Raw genomic sequence first — 23,378 nt, 5'->3', positions numbered from 1 at the left:
CTGTGTTGTCCCAGTCCATCTGTTCTTCAATAGCCAGGGAGGTACTAATTTATCTCTTGTTCCATTTTAGAAAACAAAGGCCTGGGGACTGTCGACGGGTGAATCTGAAGTCAGTGGTGGGCAAATTGTTGGAGAGGATTGTGAAAGACAGGATGAACATGCATTTGTGAGGAAAGGGCTAATTACAGATAGTCACATGACATTGCGTGTGGAAAATCATAGTCTTATAAGCCAAAATTCACATGTTTCCATAGCCCCGAATTGTGCAACTGCCACTGAACCAATAGTGTTAGCCATCCATTGGCCTTCAATTTCCCTCAGACTGTTTATGAATTTTTGTACTAGAAGTTGCAATTATTGAATAACTCAGGAGCCTAAGCAATGCCATCAGGACTAATGAGCATCACTGGGGCTGCATCATGAGGTGGAGGGTGCATTGATGAAAAGAAAGTGAGATGAAGAGGCACCTGGGCTAGGCAGGCAAGTCCTAGTGGTGGGCTGTGGATTAGGAAGAATCATTGGGGTAGATATTCACAATATGGCACACCTAAGTGCACTAGAAACTACATATATTAATATATAAGATCCTGCTCTTTGCAGACGGAAAGAACATGTACACACTTTGTGCTTGTATCAGTGCAATGTAAAGTCTTATTTTCTAGTTCATTTCTCAGGGGAATGCCTTCACCAATTGGAGGCAATTTGCCTGGTTTAACTTTAAACAAACTTTGCAGTTAAATGTAATCATCTAACCAGTACAATCTTCATGGCAATGCCTCTACCATTCAGAGGCCACTTGCCAACCAATCAGTGCTGTCTTATTCATATAAAAGCAATTTGTCTCCTTTTACATTATTATTTCTTGTGAGCTACTCTGATGAGTACAAGACAAGCAGTAACAAAATGTATCTTTTCACAACAATGCTACCAAAACACTAGTCTCTTGATTAGTTGGAATCTACAATGCTGAGTAGATGGAAGAGAAGTCACATTTGCCCTTGAGAGCTACCAATATGCACAGGGGAGGAAGATTTATTTCTGCTTGGGTACAGTGAAATAGAGTGGATGACCACCCTCGTGTTCACCCTTTTGATTTGTCTGCCTGATTTGCCTACAGCTAAGTGTATTTGCAAGCTCCCACTGTGAAGAGAATTTGCTGTGACAAACCCGTACATGCATTTAGTAGTCCACCCATTCCACCTTCTCACTCAATGTGTACTTTTCTTATAAGTCCCCAACTGTTCTTTCCTCCCTTTTCTTTGAGCCTCTTTTCCTCCCTCTGTCCTTCTCTATCTCAGCTTGCTGTCAATATTCTTTTGATTAGATTAGATTACAGTGTGGAAACAGGCCCTTCGGCCCAACAAGTCCACACCGATCCGCCGAAGCGAAACCCACCCATACCCCTACATTTACCCCTTACCTAACACTACGGGCAATTTAGTATGGCCAATTCACCTGACCCTGCACATCTTTGGACTGTGGGAGGAAACCGGAGCACCCGGAGGAAACCCACGCAGACACGGGGAGAACGTGCAAACTCCACACAGTCAGTCGCCTGAGGCGGGAATTCATCTTGTCCTTGCACTTATCACTCAGTTATCCACTCGATAAGATTTAGATTTATTGTCAGATGTACATAAAAATATGGTGAAAAGTGTTTTTTTTCACTTGTTAAATGCAAAGTGTCGCCATGCTGTGATGCCATCTTGAAACACTGAATATAATAAAAGATTTTACTACAATACAGTTCACCTTTCTCTCTTCTGCTTGTTCCTCCACTGCTGTTCCTCCAGTCACTGCTTGATATTGGCCATGGTCTCTGAAACTGTAACAGGCTCTGGGTCTCAGTTACAAGCCTCCGCAGCTGCCTATCATGGAACCACTACATCAGAGTTGGAGCCAACTCCTTCCCTTTGTCCCCTCCACCATAACATCGACCTAGATTTTTCTCAACCTCAACCCTGTGACTTTACTCATGCTTAATACTGTTCTTGAGTTTGATTCCTCTTGCCTTGAGGATTCAACTAGCTAATAGTTATTAATATAACTGTAAGATTGTGATATGATTTCTTGTCCTAGCACAGATGAAATGCAGGACAGACTGCATTAGAGTTGAAAAACACAAAGTGCACATTCTTGGTATAATCTCCAAACTGCTTCAAAAGTGCTGAAACTGAGAGCATTTTATTTGTAGTTTTAAAAAGTTACACATATATGTGATATGTCAATACTGTACTAGTTTGGGAATTCAGTAACATTTGTGTAACGAGAGCAAGTAGGTGTTCGGAGGAGATATATTTTGTCACTGAAGTACGTGAACAGGGTTTGGTTTAACGTTCTTCTGCATTTTTGGTGATTTATGTATAGATTATAAAAGGTGATGGGGCATATAATCAGGATAAAACTGAATTTATACACTAGTGTGCCTGTGTTTTATTTGATAAATGGCAGACGGTTTGGCTACAAATCTACCACATCTGGTTTGGGACCAAAGTTCAATGTGTTTCTAAAATGCATGGACAATACCTTTCACATTAGGCAGTCCAAACACAGTGTAGTGTTTTTGTGTATAACTCAATGAAAATGTGTACAACAGTACAAAAGACAAATAGCATAATGTTTACCCAAATGCTCATTTTTCCTATGCTGCATTTAAGAATAAAGGGATATTTTTATATCATTAGGAAAAAATCAGCAGCTCTTTTAAATTTTGGCAATTCAGTGTGATTTCTTCATCCCACACCCTCCCCTTCCAGAGCTCTTGTCGATTCACCACTCTGTGATAAAACCTCAGTTCTGGTTCCTTTTCCAAGAAACATATAATTTATATGTTCTATGTTCTTTATGTTTTATGTTCTAACAAGAAGCATTTTAATTGTCAGTGCATCTTGTGACTGTTCAATTGATTTCTCAGTAGTTGCTGAAGTTGACTTTAATAACTATGTGTTTTTAATAACAGTCAATTACTTCTAAGTTTTCTCTGTATTTCAAATTGTAGGCCTTGCTTTCTTGGCAAATATTTCTATTGGATACATTGGCTTTTGGAGTTTCCTATTCCCAGTTTTGTTTCTGCAGATTTTACTGCACAGTTAATATCAGTAGCTGGTTAATATCAGCAGCTGGTTTTAATCTATGCTCTGAATGCTGCAGACTAAAAGTAAACAGAAATAGTGTGACCTATCTGGACTCTTCCATGGCTGGACTGTTCTTAACTCTGTGGTATGCTTGGTGCTAGTGCAGGCAAAGTTGAACAATATTCATCTTGTATCTTAGTGAAAAAGTCACTAAAAGATATATGGTCTTTAAAATGTTAAATCTCAAAAGTTCGAATGCAGACTGTGAACAAGCTAAAATGATTTTCATCTTATGAAAAATTTGCAATCATTTCAGTTCTTGTTATGTTAATGGTAAAGAGGACTAAAAGAGTACAAAAACTTTTTAATCTTTTTTTAAAAATAAGAATGGTCTGTTAAGTTTGATTTCTCCCCTATCCATCTTTTCATTTCTTAAATCATTAAAGACTCAGATAATTCATAGCTCGAATATATTCTACAGCTGATGATTACTGTTGAAAATACACATCAAGCTTTTCAATTTTAACTAGGTTTGTATTTTTTAAATAAATTTGAGTTGCAGTTAGTTTGATTCTTTGATGTATTCTAAACATTTAACTGCAGTTGAAATATGCAACAATATGATAAGTATTTTCGATGTATTTCTAAACAGAGATAAATTAATACAAACGTTGGACAGCTGCAGATATATTTACCAGGAATTCCTTCTATCACCAACCTTGGTATGTAGACAAGCCAATTAATTGGATGGAATTTGATCCTTTATTTAAAAATTAATTTCAACAGTTAAAAGAACGCTTTCTATTTTCTTTTCCAAGATGACATTCTAATGTAAGCAAAAGAAACATTTGCGGATTGCCAGATAAGCTTGGTTGATTCAATAAGTTATAGATGTACCCATTTTTCGGCATGAACTTTGTACTTCCATTGAAGCAACTCGACCTCTGGGAGTACATGTGGGGAATTTGAGTATGTGGGTGGCACCTAATTTTCTAACAATATGAATGAGACGTTGTGCACCCATACAGGACTCAAATTCAGATCATATACTCCTCAGTTATAATGCCTTGGCTTTATCTCTACTTAATTTGATCATCAATATTATATATCATGTGATGGACTCGAGGGCATTGAAGTGCTCTGTCATATTTCCTGGTGATTATTATAAAGTATATAAATGTACAATATACTTTTTATAAGAAGCTTTTTTTTTAAAAGAAACTAATCCACCAATTTTCATCTTAGGCAAATTTAAGTGTAGAAATATTTGTCCAGTGTTGGAAAATCTAAAAGAAAATTGCCAGTTATTTGACCAACTTGTATTACCAGCTTGACAAAATATTTACAGATGTATTTCAGTACAAATTCCACCAAAGTGAGAAAATATTAAAGTAACCTGCATTGTGTTTCTTGCTGATTTGTTTTTGTTTGGAGAATAATTGCTGACAGAAGCCTATTCCTCTAGTTAGATAGCAAAGGTTTTGCTATAAAAGTATTCAAAGGGCTTGTCAAAACAAAAACAGTAGTGTTTCTGCCTTCCAAATCTACTTGTTAATTATTTGTAATTGTTGCACAACTGAATTCTGATTTATTAATTTTCATCTATTGCTGAAAATTATTCTATTGCAATCATGTATAGTTTGGTCAATCTGCCTGTGGATGAGGGAAACAATTTAGAAGACAGGGGAAAGCAGGAACAGCTTGGAGAAGAGGGGAGAGGAGGGCATTGAGCAGGAGATCATATCCTTAGTGTGTCTTCTGGGAAACCTCCTCTAGACCCCTCCAATGCTAGCGGATCCTTACTTAGGCATGGACACCAAAACTGCTCACTATATTCCAAATGTGATGTGTCAAGAGCCTTTCGCAGCCTCAGCAGTATATCTCTGCTATTCCATTCTCGCCCTCTTGAAATGAATACTTGCACTGCAATTTCCTTCCTAATCGCCAAATGAACCTGCAAACCAACGTTAAGAGAATCCTGAACTGGGACTATAAGTCTTCCTGTGATTCAGATTTATGAGCCTTTCCCCATTTAGAAAATAGTCTATTCTTCCTACCAAAGTGTGGCAGTGCCAATGTTGGACTGGGGTGGACAAAGTCATAAGTCACATGACACAAGGCTATAGTCCAAGAGTAGTTGTTTGAAACCACAAACTTTCAGAGTACTACTCCTTCAGGTGACTTGGAAAGAAGTGCACATGCACAATATATAGGCAGAGATAAAGATAATCCCAAGTGATTAAGCGTGTCAATAGATAAGTGCAAATAGCTTGAGTAAGTGTTGACAGGCTGAATAACAAGTGATCAAAAGTGCCAAATGGTGTGAGTAAAGTGTCAATAGCTGAATAACCGTGAGGGGATGACTTATGAACTGATAAATTAAGATGGAGAAATAATTATAAATAATCAAAAATAAGATGATGCTAAAGACAAACCAAATGGCTGGATACCTACTCATGTTATTCCAGCCATTTGGTTTGTTAGCAGGGAGAGTCCAGGAGCAGAGGGCATAATCTCAGGGGTCACACATTTAAGACAGAAATGAGGAGGAATTCCTTCTCTCAAATGGGAAGTGAATATTTTATCACCAGGGGTTGTTGAGGTTGGGTGATTGAGTGAGTATATTCAAGAGTGACATAGATTTTATTCAGTAAAGGAATAACAATTATGGGGTAAATGCAGGAAAGTAGGGTTGAGGATTATTAGATTAGCCATGATCCCATTGAATGGCAGAACAGACTCAGTGGTCTGAATGGTCTATGTCTTATGGTCTTAACTTCGAGATGGCCAACCTGTAACTACCACCTTCATGCCAGCTCATGACTACAGTTTCCAGACAGCAGTATTTTCCATACAGAAAAACTTTTTAAGTTCTTTCATGGAATGTGGGCACCTGCTGGTTGGCTACCATTCATTTATTCATTTCTGGAGAAGGTGGTTGAAAAGTGTTGCGCTGGAAAAGCACAGCAGGTCAGGCAGCATCAGAGGATTGGAGAATGACTTAAGCCCTTCATCAAGAACGTGAAAGTGGTGGTGAGGTACCTTCTTAAATTGCTCAGTCCTTGGGTAGGGTAGGGGTAGCAACAGTGATATTATGAGTGAGTTTCAGAATTTTAACCCAGCAACAGTGAAAGAAAAGTGATATATTTTAATTTTTATATAATATTATTAATAACAGATGAATGATTTTTTTGTTTATTTTGTGCTCTGTTCAAAAATATTTTCTTGATGCTACTTTGCTGCTAATATGCAAACCATCAGAATTTATCTTTCTTAGCGCTTGATTTGTTTTTTTTTAAAAGATTTAATTCTAATGCATCTGATTCCATATTCCTTTTGAATTTTATTGAGGCTAACAAGTATTTTAACTTTAGTTGGGCTTCCCAAACTCGAGGCTGCGATATTTCCTTCTTGCAAAGCGCCAACCTGATACCTTCTGCTTCCAAACTTCTTATCAGGTGAGTTTTATCGTGGGCTCATGGTAAAGAACATCAGAAAAATATCAGGTTTATTGCATTCTGCTTCATGGAATCTCTTCAGTCATTTTAGTGAAGAGGTAGCAATCAGATGATGGGGTAAAATATGTCTTTCTGAGCTGCAATGTCAAAATCTAGAGAAATTTCTCATGGTTTCAGTCTGAGCTGTTTATATAATCTACAACCAGAGATTTATCTATCATTTACAGTAATGTAATTGACACACTAAAGCCAGCTTTTGCTTTGAGTCCAGTTACATTACCAAAAAAATTGGAATCTTTTTCAGCTTGAATCCAGCTTAAAGATATCACCAAATTTATGAAGAACATTTGGATATCTAATGTGACAGACTGCTTACTTATTGAACACACTTCATTTGTAAAGCTGCCGTGACCTAATCTTGGTTTCACTTGGACTTAGTGTAATTTGTTGGTGCTCTTAGTTACCATAATGTTTAATATCTCAGTCTAGTGCTATTTTCAGTGGGCAAAAAGAACAGGGATGTAATCTAGAGGAAACTGTTGTACAAGGAAGATTGGGGATGTTCACAGGAACAAGCAGAGTTTATTCAAGTAATAGTACAAGCTGATATTCATCATTTAAATTTGTAGAGGTTGAACTTCTTTGAAATTATCCCTTGAGGCACACAGCAAATATGAACTTCAATTTAAAAAAGATTTCAAATGCATACTTAGTTCATTCCAAGTGTTTTTCTTGATAAAGTTTTTAATATCATATGCTTTTGAATTATTCATGAATGTTTAGCATTTTATGTTGCAAGTAATTCAATCTAGTATGATCTTATTAAAATTTTTATCTATAATTTCAGATAATAGAACGTTTCCCAGACCATGATGTTACAGATTCAAGATTTACTGATGATTCCAATTGTGATCAGATAGTAACCACAGGTGATAATAAAGGCGAACACAAGAACTCGGGATATTGTGCTGGGACTGACAAAAGTGAAGCCAATATGACTCGACTTTACAAATTAGAGACACCAGAACACCTGAAAAAGAAGCAATTCCAGAACAACAATTTATCAATCCAAATGATCCAAGAATTCTTGGAGGAGGAATTGAAGGATCCAAGCTCATACTTCATACCCCTAAAGACGTTACTGCGTTATGCTTTAGTACTTGACATAGTTGGACCATCTTGTAGACGATCGGTGTGTTTCACTAAAGGGTAGGCCTGTTTCATTCCTTTTTGAAACTGCTTTTTAATCTTTCAGATTAAGTATTCATTTAGTCAGAAAATATTCACATGAAATGGCTGAGTGATATCTTTGAAATATATGCCCTTCACTGGATCTGAGTAATATCTTTGAAATATATGCCCCTAACTGGGTCTGACATGATCGTTTAAATTCATGCCCAGAATGTTTTTACTTGTGGATCAGAATGTTAACTTTTTTCGACCTTGATGAAATATTAATGATGACATCATGTAAATTTCAACAGTTATCATTGTCATAGCAATATTACATCCATATTATATCAACTTGTTAGAATTAGAACAAAGAACAAGACAGCACAGGAGCAGTCCTTTGGCCAAACAAGCAGGTGTCCCAAAATCCAGTCCTTATTTACACCTGGTATTTATGGCCTGCACATGATTTCTATCCCTCTGTTCACCTCCCTTTTATGCATCAATCAATTTAGGCCTTAAACGTCGCTAACCTGTCTTCTTCCACCACTTCCATTGGCAGTGCATTCAGGCACCTATCACCCTCTGTGTGAAAATATTGTTCCCCACATTTTTCGCCTAAATTTTCCCTCTCCACCTTGAATCTGTGCCCTCTAGTAGTTGACTTTTCCATCCTGGGAAAAAAGCCTCTGACTATCCAGCCTGTCAATGTATCTCATAATGTTGTAGACTTCTTTCAGGTTACTCCTCAGCCTCTGTCTTTCCAGCGAAAACAGTCTAAGTTTATCCAACCTCTTGATACCTAAAACCCTCCAAACCAGGCAGTATCCTGATAAACCTTCTCTGCACCCTCGCAGAAGCAACTACATCCTTCTTATAGTGTGATGACCAGAATTGCACGCAATATTCCAAATGTGGGCTAACTAAAGTTTTGTACAGTTGTAACATAACTTGACAACCTTTATATTCGATGCCCTGGCCAACATATGCCATCTTGACCACCTTATTCACAAGAGTTGCCACTTTCAGGGATCTGGACCTATACGCCCACATCCCTGTATAAGTCAGTGCTCCGAAGGGTTCTGCCATTTATTGTATAATTCGCACCTGAATTTGATTTTCTTACATTTTATCCAGATTAAACTCCATCTGCCACATCTCTGTGCAAATCTGTAATCTGTCAGTATCCTGCTGTGCCCTTTCACAATCCTCCTCACTATCTGCCACTCAAATAATTTTAGTGTTATCCACAAACCTACTAATCAGACCACCTATGCTTTCCTCCAGATCATTTATATTTATTATAAACAACAAATAACGCAGCACTGATCCCAGCAGAACACCACTAATTACTGATTTCCATTCTGAAAAGCTCCCTTCTACCTCTACTGTGTCTTCTATAACTATGCCAGTTCTAAGTCCATCCACCTAGCACACCCTGGATCCCATAAGACTCTACCTTTTGTACTAGCCTTCCATGAAGTACCTTAACAAATGCTTTAGTAAAAGTCCATGTAGAGAAAATCCACTACACTTCCTTCAATAATCATTCTTGTCACCTCCTCAAACTCAATTAAATCGGTGAATATGACCTTCTCCCCGCAAATCCATGTTGCCTATCACTAACAAGTCCATTCACTTCCAAATGTGAATAAATCCTATCTTTCAATATCTTCTCCAACAACTTCCCCATCACTGACATCAAGCTCACCAGTCTGTACTTACCTGGATTATCTCTGTTTCCCTTCTTAAACAAAGGAACAACATTTGCCATTTTCCAGTCCTCTGAAACCTCACCTGAGGCCAAAGAAGATGCAAAGATGTCTGTTAAGGCCCCAGTTATTTCCTCTCTTGCCTCCCACAATATCCTGGGATAGATCCCATCTGGCCCCGGAGACTTGTCTGCCTTAATGCATTTCAAGATATTCAATACTTCCTTCTACATTGATTTGCCTGAGAGTATTCACACACCTTTCCCAACTTCAACTTCCATGGCAGTGCCTTGGCCAGTCAGAATTCCCTTGCAAACCAATCAATACCCTGTTTCTTTTTTTCTATTCATTCATGGGATGAGGGCATTGTTAGCTAGGCTAGCATTTATTGCCTATCCCTAATTGTGCAGAGGGCAGATCAAGAGTCAACCACATTGCTGTGGGTCTGGAATTATATAGAGCAGACCAGGTAAGGCTTTCTTTCCCTTAAGGACATTTGTGAACCAGATGGGTTTTTCCAATAATCAGCAATGGATTCGCGGTCATCATTAAAATTTTAATTCCACACTTTTTAAATTGAATTCAAATTCCACTATCTGCCATGGCAGGATTCAAGCCCGGGTCCCCAGAACGTTATCTAAGTATGTCTGAATTAACAGTTCAGTGATAATACTATGAGGTCATCACCTCTCGTGCAGTATAAATTGCTGTTCCCTTTCAGATTTGATATCACTGCTTTACCCTGATGAATGCAAGATGAAAAGCTTCAACCGCATGCATCTTTTCAGTAATACTCAAATTATTAAGTAGTATATTGTGATATTGCATATCGATTGTCAAAACCAAGTTCTGAGGTGGTAGCATAGTGCTAGTAATCCAGAGATCCAGGCTAATGATATCATTATCGTGGTTTCATTTCTCACCATGGCAGATAGTTAAATTAGAATTCAATAAAAAGTCTGGAATTATGGTGAATATTGTCAATTGTTGTAAACGTCCACCTGCTTCACTAATATTCTTTAGGAAAGGAAATCTGCCGTACTGACCTGGTTTGAACGACATGTGACTTCAGACCCACAGCAGTGTGGTTGACTCTTAATTGCACTCTGAAATGGTCGAGAGAGCCATACAATTCAATGGCAGCTAGGGATGGGCAACAAATGCTCGCCTTGCCAGCAAGGCTCATATCCCATGATCTCAAGCAGAAAAGATAATTATCCACATAACATTTCTAATAGAACTGTGATGCCAATTTGTTATGCTGTAATTATGACCCGAACACTTATTGTTTTCATATAAGTAGTATTGAAATAGAAGAGTACAGCACAGGATATTCTCGCCATTTGTTGAATTCAACCTATATTTTTATTATCAGCTGATGCTTAGTCTTGACCTTGATCCCAATGCATTATAACACTCCACAAGGCGATTATTATTCTTTCACAGAAAATAGGAACATTCAGCTCTTTAAGCCTGCTCCTTGGGCATTGTTGTCTTGTAATTCATTTGTGGTGCTCTTGGTGTGAACTAGTTATTGCCAAGAAGCCTATCTAAACCTTCAAGAGAGGAAAAGGAAATATTTTTGTAATCTTTCACTCCTGTCAACTGTGAAGACATTATTGTCATTCTCGATGAGTGTGATTCTCAACAAATTAATTAATTTAGTGTGCTAAAATCAAGAAACAATTCCAGAATATAAATAAAATTAAAATTCTCAAATTTACTTCACTTGATTTCTCACTAATATTTTGAATGTCCTCTGATATTTCAAACATTAAAAGACTTTCTGCCTATTACTGAACTGTCCTCTTTAATCTTTTGGGAATTGCCCAGCTATTTTCTTTTGTGTAAGTGCTCAAATGGCCAGAATTAAGGGAATGCAGAATTCATAGAGGTTTTTCGGGTTGGAAGTGATTATGGCGATGAGGAAGGATGGTGCTTTGGAGAAATTTAAACATAAGGAAAAGAATTTATAATTTGACCAGGATAGATCAGTGAAATCAGGTGATGAGTGAAGGGGACTTGGTTCTGAAATGGACGGCAAAGTTTTACCTGAGCATATATACATGGAGGGTGTAAGATGAGATACCAACAAGATCAATTTTTTCTGAGCATTTTGTAAGGTCAATATCATTAAGTATCTGTACAGAGACATTAATTTTAACATAAGATTCTCTAATACTATGGTGATGCTCAGGAATTAGCTTGTTTAAGATTTGATTTAAATTAGCAAACTGACTTGCATTGTGACTACTGACTATTACCTTGTCATGAATTGTAACGTGGGTCACAAGTAAAACTATCAGCCTGATTGAATTTTGGAATTGTCCTGATTGACCTTATAGAAAATATACGTATGCATCATTATGCTTTATCACAAACAACAGCAATTGCATTTTTGTTTTAAACATTCAAACATCAATGTTTTGAAAGTTCACTTTTAGTTGCAATAATTAATTAGTTCTGTTTTCTAATACAGATATGGCCATTACGTTGAAGGTACTGGTTCTGTGTTGAAGACCGCACCAGATGTTGAGGTATGCTATTGCCAACCATAGGAACTTATAGTTGACTTTTTTAAAGCCACAAATTAAACCTGTGAGTTGCTAGAATATGTGCAGTGTGTCTGTTGAAATGCTTGACAGTAATTTGTTTGGTAGAATTAAATCTCAATAGATGCCAAATGATTTTGAGTTAATTGATTTACCTATTTTATAGTGCGATCAGAAATTCTTTAAATAATTAGAATTTGACTTAGATTTATTGTCACGTACTCACATGAGTGCAGTGAAAAGTTGACTAAGTTGCCACTTATGGCGCCATCTTAGGTACAAAGGTACCGAGGTATAAAATCTAAGGAATAAATTAGAAAAATAAAGAAATAAAAAGTTCAGCATTCAGTGGTCTTTCAATAGACCACACTGTACCTCGCCTCCTGTCCAAGCTGGGCTTTGCCTCCAGATAATGCTGGGCCTCACCTCTAGATCATGCTGGGCCTCACCTCTAGATCATGCTGTGCTTCACCTCCAGTCCATGCTGGGCCTCGCCTCGAGTCCATGCTGGGTCTAGCCTCCAGTCCACGCTGGGTCTTGCCTCCAGATCGTGCTGGCCTTAGCCTGGGACTATCTGCTGTCACTGCCGCAGATGCTGAGCGAGCTCACTCTCTACCGCACTGGGCTCACTCACCCATTGATGGCTGGACTTTAATGCGCTGGGCTTACTCTCCTCTGCACTGATGTCCTTCATGCTGCTCAAATTTGCTTCCACAAAACGTAAGTAGATTAAACTCAGAAAAAAAGTAGAAGAACAATGAAAAAACTGAAATAATGGGCGTGTGTGCACAGTACAACTAAACTGAATCTTTGGATTTAAGAATGCTAAGATGGGATACTTACAATGGGACTTAATTACAATGCAACATCATAATTTAGGCTTCAGGGGACTGAGCAAATTGAAAGGTATTGTTGTGCATGTAGGCCAAATACTAGGTATATCAGAAGTGGGCAGTACTTTGCCAAAACCCAAGTTACATGTATAATGACTTTCATATATCAAGATCTGTTACAATTGCAACTGGATAACTGTACTGTAGTTATAAATCTCAATTAATACTGAACAGATTCAAAAATATTAGCACGTTTTATTTATTTGGCAGTCGTTATTACTTTTTTTTTCCCCTTGAAAACAAAACAAATTTCAAAGATAGTGTGATGTGTCTTGTTTAAAAATATTTCTGACCACAATAATCCATGTTTGTGCATGAAAACAACTACCAGTAGATCAAATTGTTTTCTTTGGATCCAGATTTCTCGAACACTTCCAAATAACTAGGATATGGGTTGGGAAGTGTCATGGCCCATGTTTGGTCTAGAACCATTGCATAATCTGATACCTGAGATGAGAAGGTAGCCTGAAGTTAAGAAGAATCTGGCTAGTGTTTAACCTTCTTGCTTACCTACATTGCCTTTGAGTGCAGGTCTTCACTAAGAAAGTCCAGTTGTCAAATTCATGCTTCTGTGTGAAAATATGCTTGAGTAATGTTTGTTGTCAATTTTTATGGATTGTTTTCAGTGTTGCAGTTGATTAAGTAATTCTTGATTTTGTGCAAATCCATGTTTTTCAGTATTTAATTATTTTCTTTTCACTTTTAACAGCTTTCTGAAGTCTTCCAGTCATTTCAGACACTGTCAGATGATGAAAAGTTATCCCAGCTATCAAAACTAAAACTACGATATTTCACTCCGAGGGAAATAGCAAATCTTCATGGATTTCCTCCAGAATTTCGTAAGTAAACAGTTATGTGTTCCTGTGCATTGTCAATTTATGAAATAGAAACTCCTTCAGATTCCTGCTTAAATTTTAATTTAGCTGCTTGGGGTGCATACTTTAGGGTGTCAGGAATTATAGTGGATGGATGATCTGCTTCCTGTCTTGCTATTGTAGAAACAAAATCAGTAACTTGAGAACAAAACAGTGATCTAAGACTGTGACTTTTTTCAACCTTGCTATGGGCAAACACCTGATCTCCAATTTCTCCGCACCAAAATAGAATTATTATTATCTGGCACCAGTACCAGGAAAGTGAAAGTTATTCCATGACGACTTTACAGGCTGGTGCTTGGGTCCTATTGAGTTGCATTATAGAGCAGTAGACAAAGTTTTAAAATAACAAAGTGGAGAGGAAAGAGAGTGCTGCAAGTGAGATCAGGAGATAGTGAAATTCAGAAAAGAATAAATACAGAAATAGTACAGGAACGTTTTAGCAGCATTTTTGATTTTAAAAGATAAGTTTGGTTCTTGAAATGACAACTTAAGTTAGAATGATGAATGTGATGTTAATGACTGAGGTGAACTCAGAAATATTAGAAAAGTATCAACATCAAAGGTACCACATCTGGATACAAAAAGCATTCACAGCAAACTGGATAAAATAAAAGCATAATGAAGCAAATAGATTTGATTGTAATAGTGATCAGAGAAACATATTTGCAAAATGTGGAATGTTAGTATCTATTATTTCAGGATATGTTTAAAAGAATGTGGCAAAATGAAAAAGGAAGTGTGGTGGCCCTAATAATGAAAGATAGGATGAAGTGAGTAAAGAGAAATAATCTTGGCTTAGAAAATCAAAAGGTCGAGTCATTTTGAATATAAGTAAGAAACAGCAGTTTATGGGCCCAGAACATTCTTTGCCATTTATCAGAAAGTTAGAGTTGTATGCAATAAATGTGATATACCAAGTATAGAGGGGATGTTACCTCTCATATGGACTGGGCAAACCAAATTTGCAGCAGGATAGAATGACAGGGTGAGCACAAGATAATTGTTTACAAAAATATGCTGAGGAACTAACTAGGAAACAAGCTGTTTTGGATCAAGTATTGTGGAAACAGAAAGGGTTAATTAGTTGAAATATCTGTAAAGGGCCATCTAGAGACAAATGACCATAACATGAGGAATTTTGTAGTGAGTTTGAATGGAGATTTCATTAAGTGTGAAGCTAAATTCTTAACTCTAAATAAAGCCAACTGGAAAGGGTTTAAGGGGTGAGATGGCTAAGATAGGATTGGCTAAATATGTTGAATAAAATGACAGAAGGCAAGCTAGTATTTTAAAGAGTTAATACATAATTTGCAACAAATAAACATTTAATTTTTTTTATTCATTTATTGGGTCTGGGCTTTGCTGGCTGGTCAGCATTTATTGCCTGTCCTTAGTAGCCCTTGAGAAGATGATGGTGAGCTGCCTTCTTAAATGGCTGCAGTTCACTTCAGTTAATGAATTCAAAACCATTGGAAAAGTAGTCCAAAGCCCAAAAATGTGTTGCTGGAAAAGCGCAGCAGGCCAGGAAGCATCAAAACGTGGTCCAACCATGACTAACAAGTGAAATTAAAGATTATGTTAGTTCAAGGGAGAAAGTTTAAACAGTTGCCAAAAATGTTTTCTAAGACGGAAGATTGGGGAGCATTTTATAATTCAGGAAAGGAGGGCTAAGAAGTTGGCAAGGAAAAGCAAAATAGTATTTGAGAGTAGGAGGCCCCTGTGTCTATTCTTCTCTCAACAAGTATACTGTTTTGAATACTGTTGAAGGGGATGGCCTCTCAGGAAATGCAATTGCAGCAGCCAGATCACTGACATCACGATCGACTCTGTTGTACAGCAGGGAGGTTGGAAGTGTAGGTGAGCAGGAGTAATGGGGACTTTATAGTCAAGATTAGAGTGGTGCTAGAAAAGCACAGCAGGTCAGGCACATCCAAGGAGCAGGAAAATCGACGTTTTGGGCAGAAGCCCTTCATCAGGATATCTCTGAGCCGGAAGTTCTGAAAAGGGAGAGGTTGGGGTCCATATTGATACTAATAACATAGGCATGAAGGTAGATCCTGTGAAGGGAGGTGAGGTAGTTGGTTAGAAAGTTGAAAGCTGGACCTATAGGGTTGTAATCACAAGATTACTCGCTGTGCTAATGCTACTGAGGCTAGAAATATCAAGGTAACACAGTTGAACACATAGCTAAAGGGCTGGTGTAGGAGGGAGTGCTCAGATTAGGATGGCACAGTGCCAGGGACCTGGGTTCGATTCCAGCATTGGGCAACTGGCTGTATGGAGTTTGCACATGCTCCCTGTGTCTGCGTGGATTTTCTCCCACAATCCAAAGATTGCGTGTCAGGTGAATTGGCCATGCTAAATTGCCTGAAGAAGGGCTAATGCCCGAAACGTCGATTCTCCTGTTCCCTAGATGCTGCCTGACCTGCTGCGCTTCTCCAGCAACACATTTCCATCTCTGATCTCCAGCATCTGCAGACCTCATTTTCTCTTCCATGCTAAATTGCCCATTGTTTTAGGTACATTCGTCAGAGGTAAATGGGTCTGGGTGGGTTACTCTTCAGAGAGTCAGTGTGGATTTGTTGGGTCGAAGGGCCTGTTTCCATTCTGTAGGGAATGTAATCATATCTGGGTCACTAGGATACTTCCAGGGCAGGAGGGACCTGTACAAGAAGACTAGGTTGCACCTGAACTGCAGGAGCAGGGAGGTTTGCTAGTGCTACTCGGCACGGTTTAAATTAGCGTAATGCAGTTGACGAACTGGAGACGCTATTTCTAAAGTCCAAACTTCTAAAATGTGTGTTGGCTGTAATGCAATTATATTGCCAACACTTTAAGTGCTGTTTCTAAAGTACGATTTTTCTGTAACATGGGATTGCACAAGAACACAACCATCACATTATAGGAGCGCTGTCTGTATGGAAAAGTAGTTGAGAGAAGGGCAGGACCGGCAGTTCAATGCTCCAGGGTTTAGACGTTTCAGGCATGGTAGAGAGGAATGTAAAAGGGTGGGGTAGTTGCATTACTGGAGACTGCAGATGCTGGAGATCAGAGCTGAAAATGTTTTGCTGGAAAAGCGCAGCAGGTCAGGCAGCATCCAAGGAACAGGAGAATTGAAGTTTAGAATTTCACAGATGTACTAAGAGAGGACATCTTGGAGGACTCACCCAGTGAAGCGATATGTTTAGAACTCAGGAATAAGAAAGGTGCAATCATTATGATAGGTCTCCAGCAGGAGATATAGGAACAGATATGTAAGACATAATAGAAAGATGTAAAAGCAACAGGGTTGTTAGCGTGGGCGGTTTAAACTTCTCCAGTATTGACAGGGAGTCTGTAGCACCAGGTGCTTAGATGGAGCAGATTTGTTAGGTCCATTCTGGAGTGTATCTTGAAACGATATATAGATAGTCCAACCAGGGAAGGGGCTTTACTGGACCTTCATTGAGGAACATGCCTGGCCAGTTGATCCAAGTTTCAGTGGAGTAGCATTTTAAGAACAGTGATTGTAATTTCCTAAATTTTAAGATATTTCTGGATAAGACTGATCCCTAGGTGAACTTGCTAAATTGGGGAAAGGCTAATTACAACAGTATTAAACACGAACTAGAGAAAGTAGATTGGGGGCAGTTGATTCTTTTATAAGTTAGTTTATCAGACTTCAGGATCCACATGTTCCTTTGAGGATGAAAGATAAGGGTGGTAAGATTTGGAGAAGACTGGACTTTTTGGGTTAATCAGCATGTCTTAAGCTAGCGAGGTCTTATCTTACAAACTTGATTGAGGTTTTTAAGAAAGTGACAGAGATGAGTGATAAGAATAAGGCAGTGGTGATGAGGGAATCGTCATATTGGCATGGGAAATCATGTCTCACAAACTTGATTGACTTTTTTGAAGAAGTAACAAAGAAGATTGATGAGGGCAGAGCTGTAGATGTGATCTATATGGACTTCAATGAGGCATTCGACAAGGTTCCCCCTGGGAGACTGGTTAGCAAGGTTAGATCTTAAGGAACACAGGTAGAACTAGCCAGTTGGATACAGAAGTGGCTCAAAGGTAGAAGACAGAGGGTGGTGGTGGAGGGTTGTTTTTCAGACTGGAAGCCTGTGACCAGTGGAGTGCCACAAGGATCAGGTGCTGGGTCCTCTACTTTTTGTCATTTATATAAATAATTTGGATGCAAGCATAAGAGGTACAGTTAGGAAGTTTGCAGATGACATCAAAATTGGAGGTGTAGTGGACAGTGAAGAGGGTTACCTCAGATTACAACAGGTTCTGGACCAGATGTGCTGAGAAGTGGCAGATGGAATTTAATTCAGATAAATGCGAGGTGCTGCATTTTGGGAAAGCAAATCTTAGCAGGACTTATACACTTAATGGTAATGTCCTAGGGAGTGTTGCTGAACAAAGAGACCTTGGAGTGCAGGTTCATAGCTCCTTGAAAGTGGAGTTGCAGGTAGATAGGATAGTGAAGAAGGCGTTTGGTATGCTTTCTTTTATTGGTCAGAGTATTGAGTACAGGAGTTGAGAGGTCATGTTGCAGCTGTGCAGGGCATTGGTTAGGCTACTGTTGGAATATTGTGTGCAATTCTGGTCTCCTTCGTATCGGAAAGATGTTGTGAAACTTGAAAGGGTTCAGAAAAGATTTCCAAGGAGGTTGCCAGGGTTGGAGGATTTGAGCTATAGGGAGATGCTGAACAGGCTGGGGCTGTTTTCCCTGGAATGTTGGAGACTGAGGGGTGACCTTATAGAGGTTTACAAAATTATGAGGGGCATGGATTGGTTAAGTAGACAATGTATTTTCCCTGGGGTCGGGAGTCCAGAACTAGAGGATGAGAGGGGAAAGATATAAAAGAGACCTAAGGGGCAACTTTCTTTCACGCAGAGGGTGGTGCGAGCATGGAATGAGCCACCAGAGGAAGTGGTGGAGGCTGGTACAATTGCAACATTTAAGAGGAATTTGGATGGGTATATGAATAGGAAGGGTTTGGAGGGATATGGGCCGGGTGCTGGCAGATGTGACTAGTTTGGGTTGGGATATCTGGTCGGCATGGGCGGGTTGGCCAGAAGGATTTGTTTCCATGCAGTACATCTCTATGACTCTGTGACTCTACTTGGAATTTCCTAAAGCATTTGACAAGGTTCCTTATGGTAGGCTGGTCCAAAAGCTTAAATCATATGGGATCTGCAGTGAGTTGGTAAGTTGGATACGAAGTTTGCTTGGTTAGAGAAGTCAAAGTAGTTGTGCAGGGATATTTTTCTGATCAGAAGTCTGTGACCAGTGTTGTTCAGCAAGGATCAATACTGGAACCTCTGTTGTTTATAATACAAATGGTTTGGCTGAAAATGTAGGTAGTCTGATTAGTAAGCTTGCGGATGACACGAAATTTAGTGGAATTGTGGATGGTGAGGAAGGTTGTCAAAGGATGCAGCAGGATATAGATCAGTTGATAAGTTAGGCAAAGAAACAGACTTTAATCCAGATAAGAGTAAGGTAATGCATTTTGGGAGGTCAAATGCAAGAGTGAAGTATACTGTAAATGGCAGGATCGTTAGGAACATTGATATACAGAGGGATCTTGGGATGCAAATCCATAGCTTCCTGAATGTCGCAACACAAGTGGATAAGGTTATAAATAAGGTAGATGACATGCTTGCCTTCAGTCAGGACATTGAGTATAATAGTTGACAAGTCATGTTGCAGCTGTATTAAACTTTATTAAAGCCACATTTAGAGTATCATGTGCAGATCTTGTCACCACACTATCGGAAAAATGTGGAGACTTTGGAGAGAGTGCAAAAGAGGTTTACCAAGATGTCTGGGGTTAGAGTGTATTAGCTATAAGGAGAGGTTGGACAAACTTGGACTGTTTTCCGTTGAGTTTCAGAAGTTGAGGGGGTGACCTGATCGAAGTATATAAAATTGAGTGATGTGGATTGGGTGAATAATTAGAGCCCTTTTCCCAGGGTGAATTGTATATGCTGGGGAGCATAGGTTTCAGGTGAGATGGGGTAAGTTTCAAGGACATGTGCAAGGGAAGCTTTTTATATAGGGTGGTATGTGCTTGAAATGTGCTGGCGTGGGGAGGTGATAGAAGCAGATACGAAAGTAGCATTTTAAGAGGCATTTAGATAGTCCATATCCTTTTATTTCCGGCCTTTTAAATTGGCTATGTGTAAGCAGGTGGCATTAGTTTGGATTGGCATCATGGTTGGCATGGACATGCTGGGCCAAAGGGCTTGTTCTGTGCTGTACTTTTCTATGTTCGCGATGTCTCTTGCTAGTCTACTATAGTATAATGAACAGTGCAATGCAGGAACAGGCCCTTTGGCCCACGATGTTGTGCCGAGATTTAATCCTAATGTAAAATATAGTAACTTAACCTATGCACCCCTCAACTCACTGCTATCTATGTGCATGTCCAGCAGTCGCTTAAATGTTCCCAATGACTGCTTCCACCACCACAGCTGGCAACGCATTCCATGCATTCACAACTGTCTGCATAAAGAACCTCCCTCTGATGTCTCCTTTATACCTTCCTCCTAATGTCTTCAAACTATGACTTCTTGAACCAGTCAATCCTGCCCTGGGGAAAAGTCTTTGGCTATTGACTCTATCTATTCCTCTCATTATTTTGTATACCTCGATCAGGTCTCCTCTCTTCCTCCTTCTCTCCAGAGAGAAAAGTCTGAGCTAACTCAACCTTTCTTCATAAGGCAAGCCCTCCAGTCTAGGCAGCATCCTGGTAAATCTTATATGCACCCTCTCCAAAGCCTAAATAGCTTTCCTATAGACCAGAACTGGACACAGTATTCCCAGTGTGCTCTCACCAGGGACTTGTAGAGCTGCAGCAAAACCTCGCGTCTCTTAAACTCGATTCCCCCTGTTAATGAAAGCCAAAACATCATATGCTTTCTGAACAACCCTATCCACTTGGGTGGCAACTTTGAGGGATCTATGTACTTGCACACCCAGATTCCTCTGTTCCTCCACACTGCCAAGAATCCTGTCTTTAATCCTATATTCAGCATTCGAGTTCAACCTTCCAAAATGTATCACTTCGCATTTATCCAGGTTGAACTCCGTCTGCCATTTCTCAGCCCAGCCTGCTGTAGCCCTCCTATACTATTGATGACATCTCCAACCTTTGTGTCATCTGCAAATTTACTAACCCACCCCTCAACCTCCTCATCCAAGTCATTTATAAAAACTACAAAGAGTAGAGGCCCAAGAACAGAGCCCTGTGGGACCCCACTCAACACTGACCTCCAAGCAGAATACTTTTCATATATACAAGTTGTACCTGTAAATATGTCTGTAGTTATGTAAATGAGAAGAAATTAATTAAGTTAAATTTAGGGCCTTTAGAAACAGAGTCTTATTAAATTATAATGCTGATTTGCTAATATTGGCTATTCCTTGCAGGTAAATCTTGTCTCGCATGAGTCTAAAAATGGCTGATGAGGCTGATTCAGGATCTTCAGTGATTAAAAAGTCCCTCAACTTGGCAGCTGGGAACCTAAGAGGTAGCTGCAGACGTATTAGATGCATTTGTTTCAGTCTTACAGAATTCTTAGCATTCTGAAATAGTTCCCTCATAACAGATATCCCAACAACAGAAATAGGCAGTAAAATGTTAGATTTATTATTAGTGACATGATATCAGGTGACTTAAAAAAAACTTAATATGAGAAAACGGAGCCAAAACAGATAGAAAAAGGAAATTTTATTTATCTAAGGTCTGTTTTCACATTTTTTATTAATGTAAATTATAAAATAGTTTGGGTAAACATCAGAGGCCATGCTGTAAAGTTGCACTGAATGAGGGGATTGTTCTATGAGGAGAGCCCAATCAAGTGAGCTGCTTTATTCTGGTTATTGTCAAGCTTCTTGAGGGTTGTTGGAGCTGAACTCATCCAGGCAAGTGGGGAGCATTCCATCACAGTCCTGACTTGTGTTGTTTGGGAGTCAGAACGTGAATTGTTCTTTGTATGATTCCAAGCTCTGACCTGCTCTTGTAGCCACAGTATTTATATGTTGGTCCAGTTTAGTTTCTGATCAATAGTAAACTCTAGGATGTTCACTAATTCAGTGAAGGTAATGCCATTGAATGTCAACTGGCAATGGTTAGATTCTTCTTTTGTTAGAGTTGGTCATTGCCTGCAACTTGTGTGATACAAATGTGACTTGATACTTGTCAGATTGTCAGTGGGCTCAAATTAATAGTGGTGTTGCCCTGGAGAATTCATTAGTTGGAAGATGACTGAAAGTTAACTGCTGAGATCTGTTTAAATTTTAACCGAGCAGGTTGATTCTGGTCAAGACAGGGCCCTGAGGAATGAACGAGAGGTTTATAGTCCTTGTTTTAAGTTGGGACCGGCGCAATGTGTGTGCATGTTCTTTCAATGTACGAAGAACATGGATCTGTGTATTAAAGTATGTAACTTCCAGTGTGTACAAGTATGCCACAATGTGAGCCTGATTAATGATCTTTACTTTAGTTGTCAGTGGAATTCTTATCACATTTGAGGTTATTTAGCAAATGTTGGCTAATCCTAAAATCGCATCAAATGTTGGACATTACGTTTTGAGTTTTGCAAGCACTGACTGATTGATTGATTGAGCACAGTCAGTACTTCCATGTTGTGAACAGCCAAGCTGAATGCTGTTTAATACGATACACCAATCTTTGGAACACATAGCCTATATATCTCGCATCACACCCAAAGCGAAAATCACAGACTGTTATTAATGTGTGATATGTTTTTTGGCTCGTTGGGAACATCTTGTTAGAGGTGATCGCCATAGAGTCATAGAGATGTACAGCATGGAAACAGACCCTTCGGTGCAACCTGTCCACGCTGACCAGATATCCCAACCCAATCAAGTCCCACCTGCCACTACCCGGCCCATATCCCTCCAAACCCTTCCTATTCATATACCCATCCAAATGCCTCTTAAATGTTGTAATTGTACCAGCCTCCACCATATCCTCTGGCAGCTCATTCCATACACGTACCACCCACTGCATGAAAAAGTTGCCCCTTAGGTCTCTTTTATATCTTTCCCCTCTCACCCTAAACCTATGCCCTCTCGTTCTGGACTCCCCGATCCCAGGGGAGTCTATGTCTATGTCTATGTCTATGACTTTGTCTATTTGTCCTATCCATGCCCCTCATAATTTTGTAAACCTCTATAAGGTCACCCCTCAGCCTCCGACACTCCAGGGAAAGCAGCCCCAGCCTGTTCAGGCTCTCCCTACAGCTCAAAACCTCCAACGATGGCAACATCCTTATAAATCTTTTCTGAACCTTTTCAAGTTTCACCACATCTTTCCGATAGGAAGGAGACCAGAATTGCACTCAATATACTAACAGTGGCCTAACCAATGCCCAACACAGCTGCAACATGACCTCCCAACTCCTGTACTCAATACTCTGACCAATAAAAGAAAGCATACCAAACGCCTACTTCGCTATCCTATCTACCTGCGACTCCACTTTCAAGGAGCTATGAACCTGCACTCCAAGGTCTCTTTTTTTTCAGCAAAACTCCCTCGGACCTTACCATGAAGTGTATAAGTCCTGCTAAGATTTGCTTTCCCAAAATGCAGCACCTTGCATTTATCTGATTAAACTCC

General features: G+C 39.3%; 1 protein-coding gene across 5 annotated transcripts in view; it reads left to right on the top strand.

The window, feature by feature from the left end:
* The window catches only part of trdmt1 (tRNA aspartic acid methyltransferase 1), a 90,439-nt gene that overhangs the window by 57,535 nt on the left and 9,526 nt on the right, over positions 1 to 23,378 (top strand). For 4 of the 5 annotated variants that reach the window (XM_043690380.1, XM_043690379.1, XM_043690382.1 and 1 more), the window contains 5 exons: positions 3,727 to 3,796; positions 6,449 to 6,532; positions 7,380 to 7,741; positions 11,894 to 11,951; positions 13,569 to 13,698. In XM_043690380.1, coding sequence (XP_043546315.1) covers positions 3,727 to 3,796; positions 6,449 to 6,532; positions 7,380 to 7,741; positions 11,894 to 11,951; positions 13,569 to 13,698 — 704 coding nt within the window. Of the gene's footprint in view, positions 1 to 3,726; positions 3,797 to 6,448; positions 6,533 to 7,379; positions 7,742 to 11,893; positions 11,952 to 13,568; positions 13,699 to 21,163; positions 21,265 to 23,378 lie in introns of all 5 variants that reach the window. The other variant, XR_006311724.1, reaches the window with a different exon arrangement.

The sequence above is a fragment of the Chiloscyllium plagiosum genome, chromosome 5 (assembly GCF_004010195.1).
Source record: "Chiloscyllium plagiosum isolate BGI_BamShark_2017 chromosome 5, ASM401019v2, whole genome shotgun sequence".
Classification (NCBI taxonomy): domain Eukaryota; kingdom Metazoa; phylum Chordata; class Chondrichthyes; order Orectolobiformes; family Hemiscylliidae; genus Chiloscyllium; species Chiloscyllium plagiosum.
The sequence above is the reverse complement of the archived record's forward strand: the minus strand, read 5'-3'. Positions and strand labels throughout refer to the sequence as shown.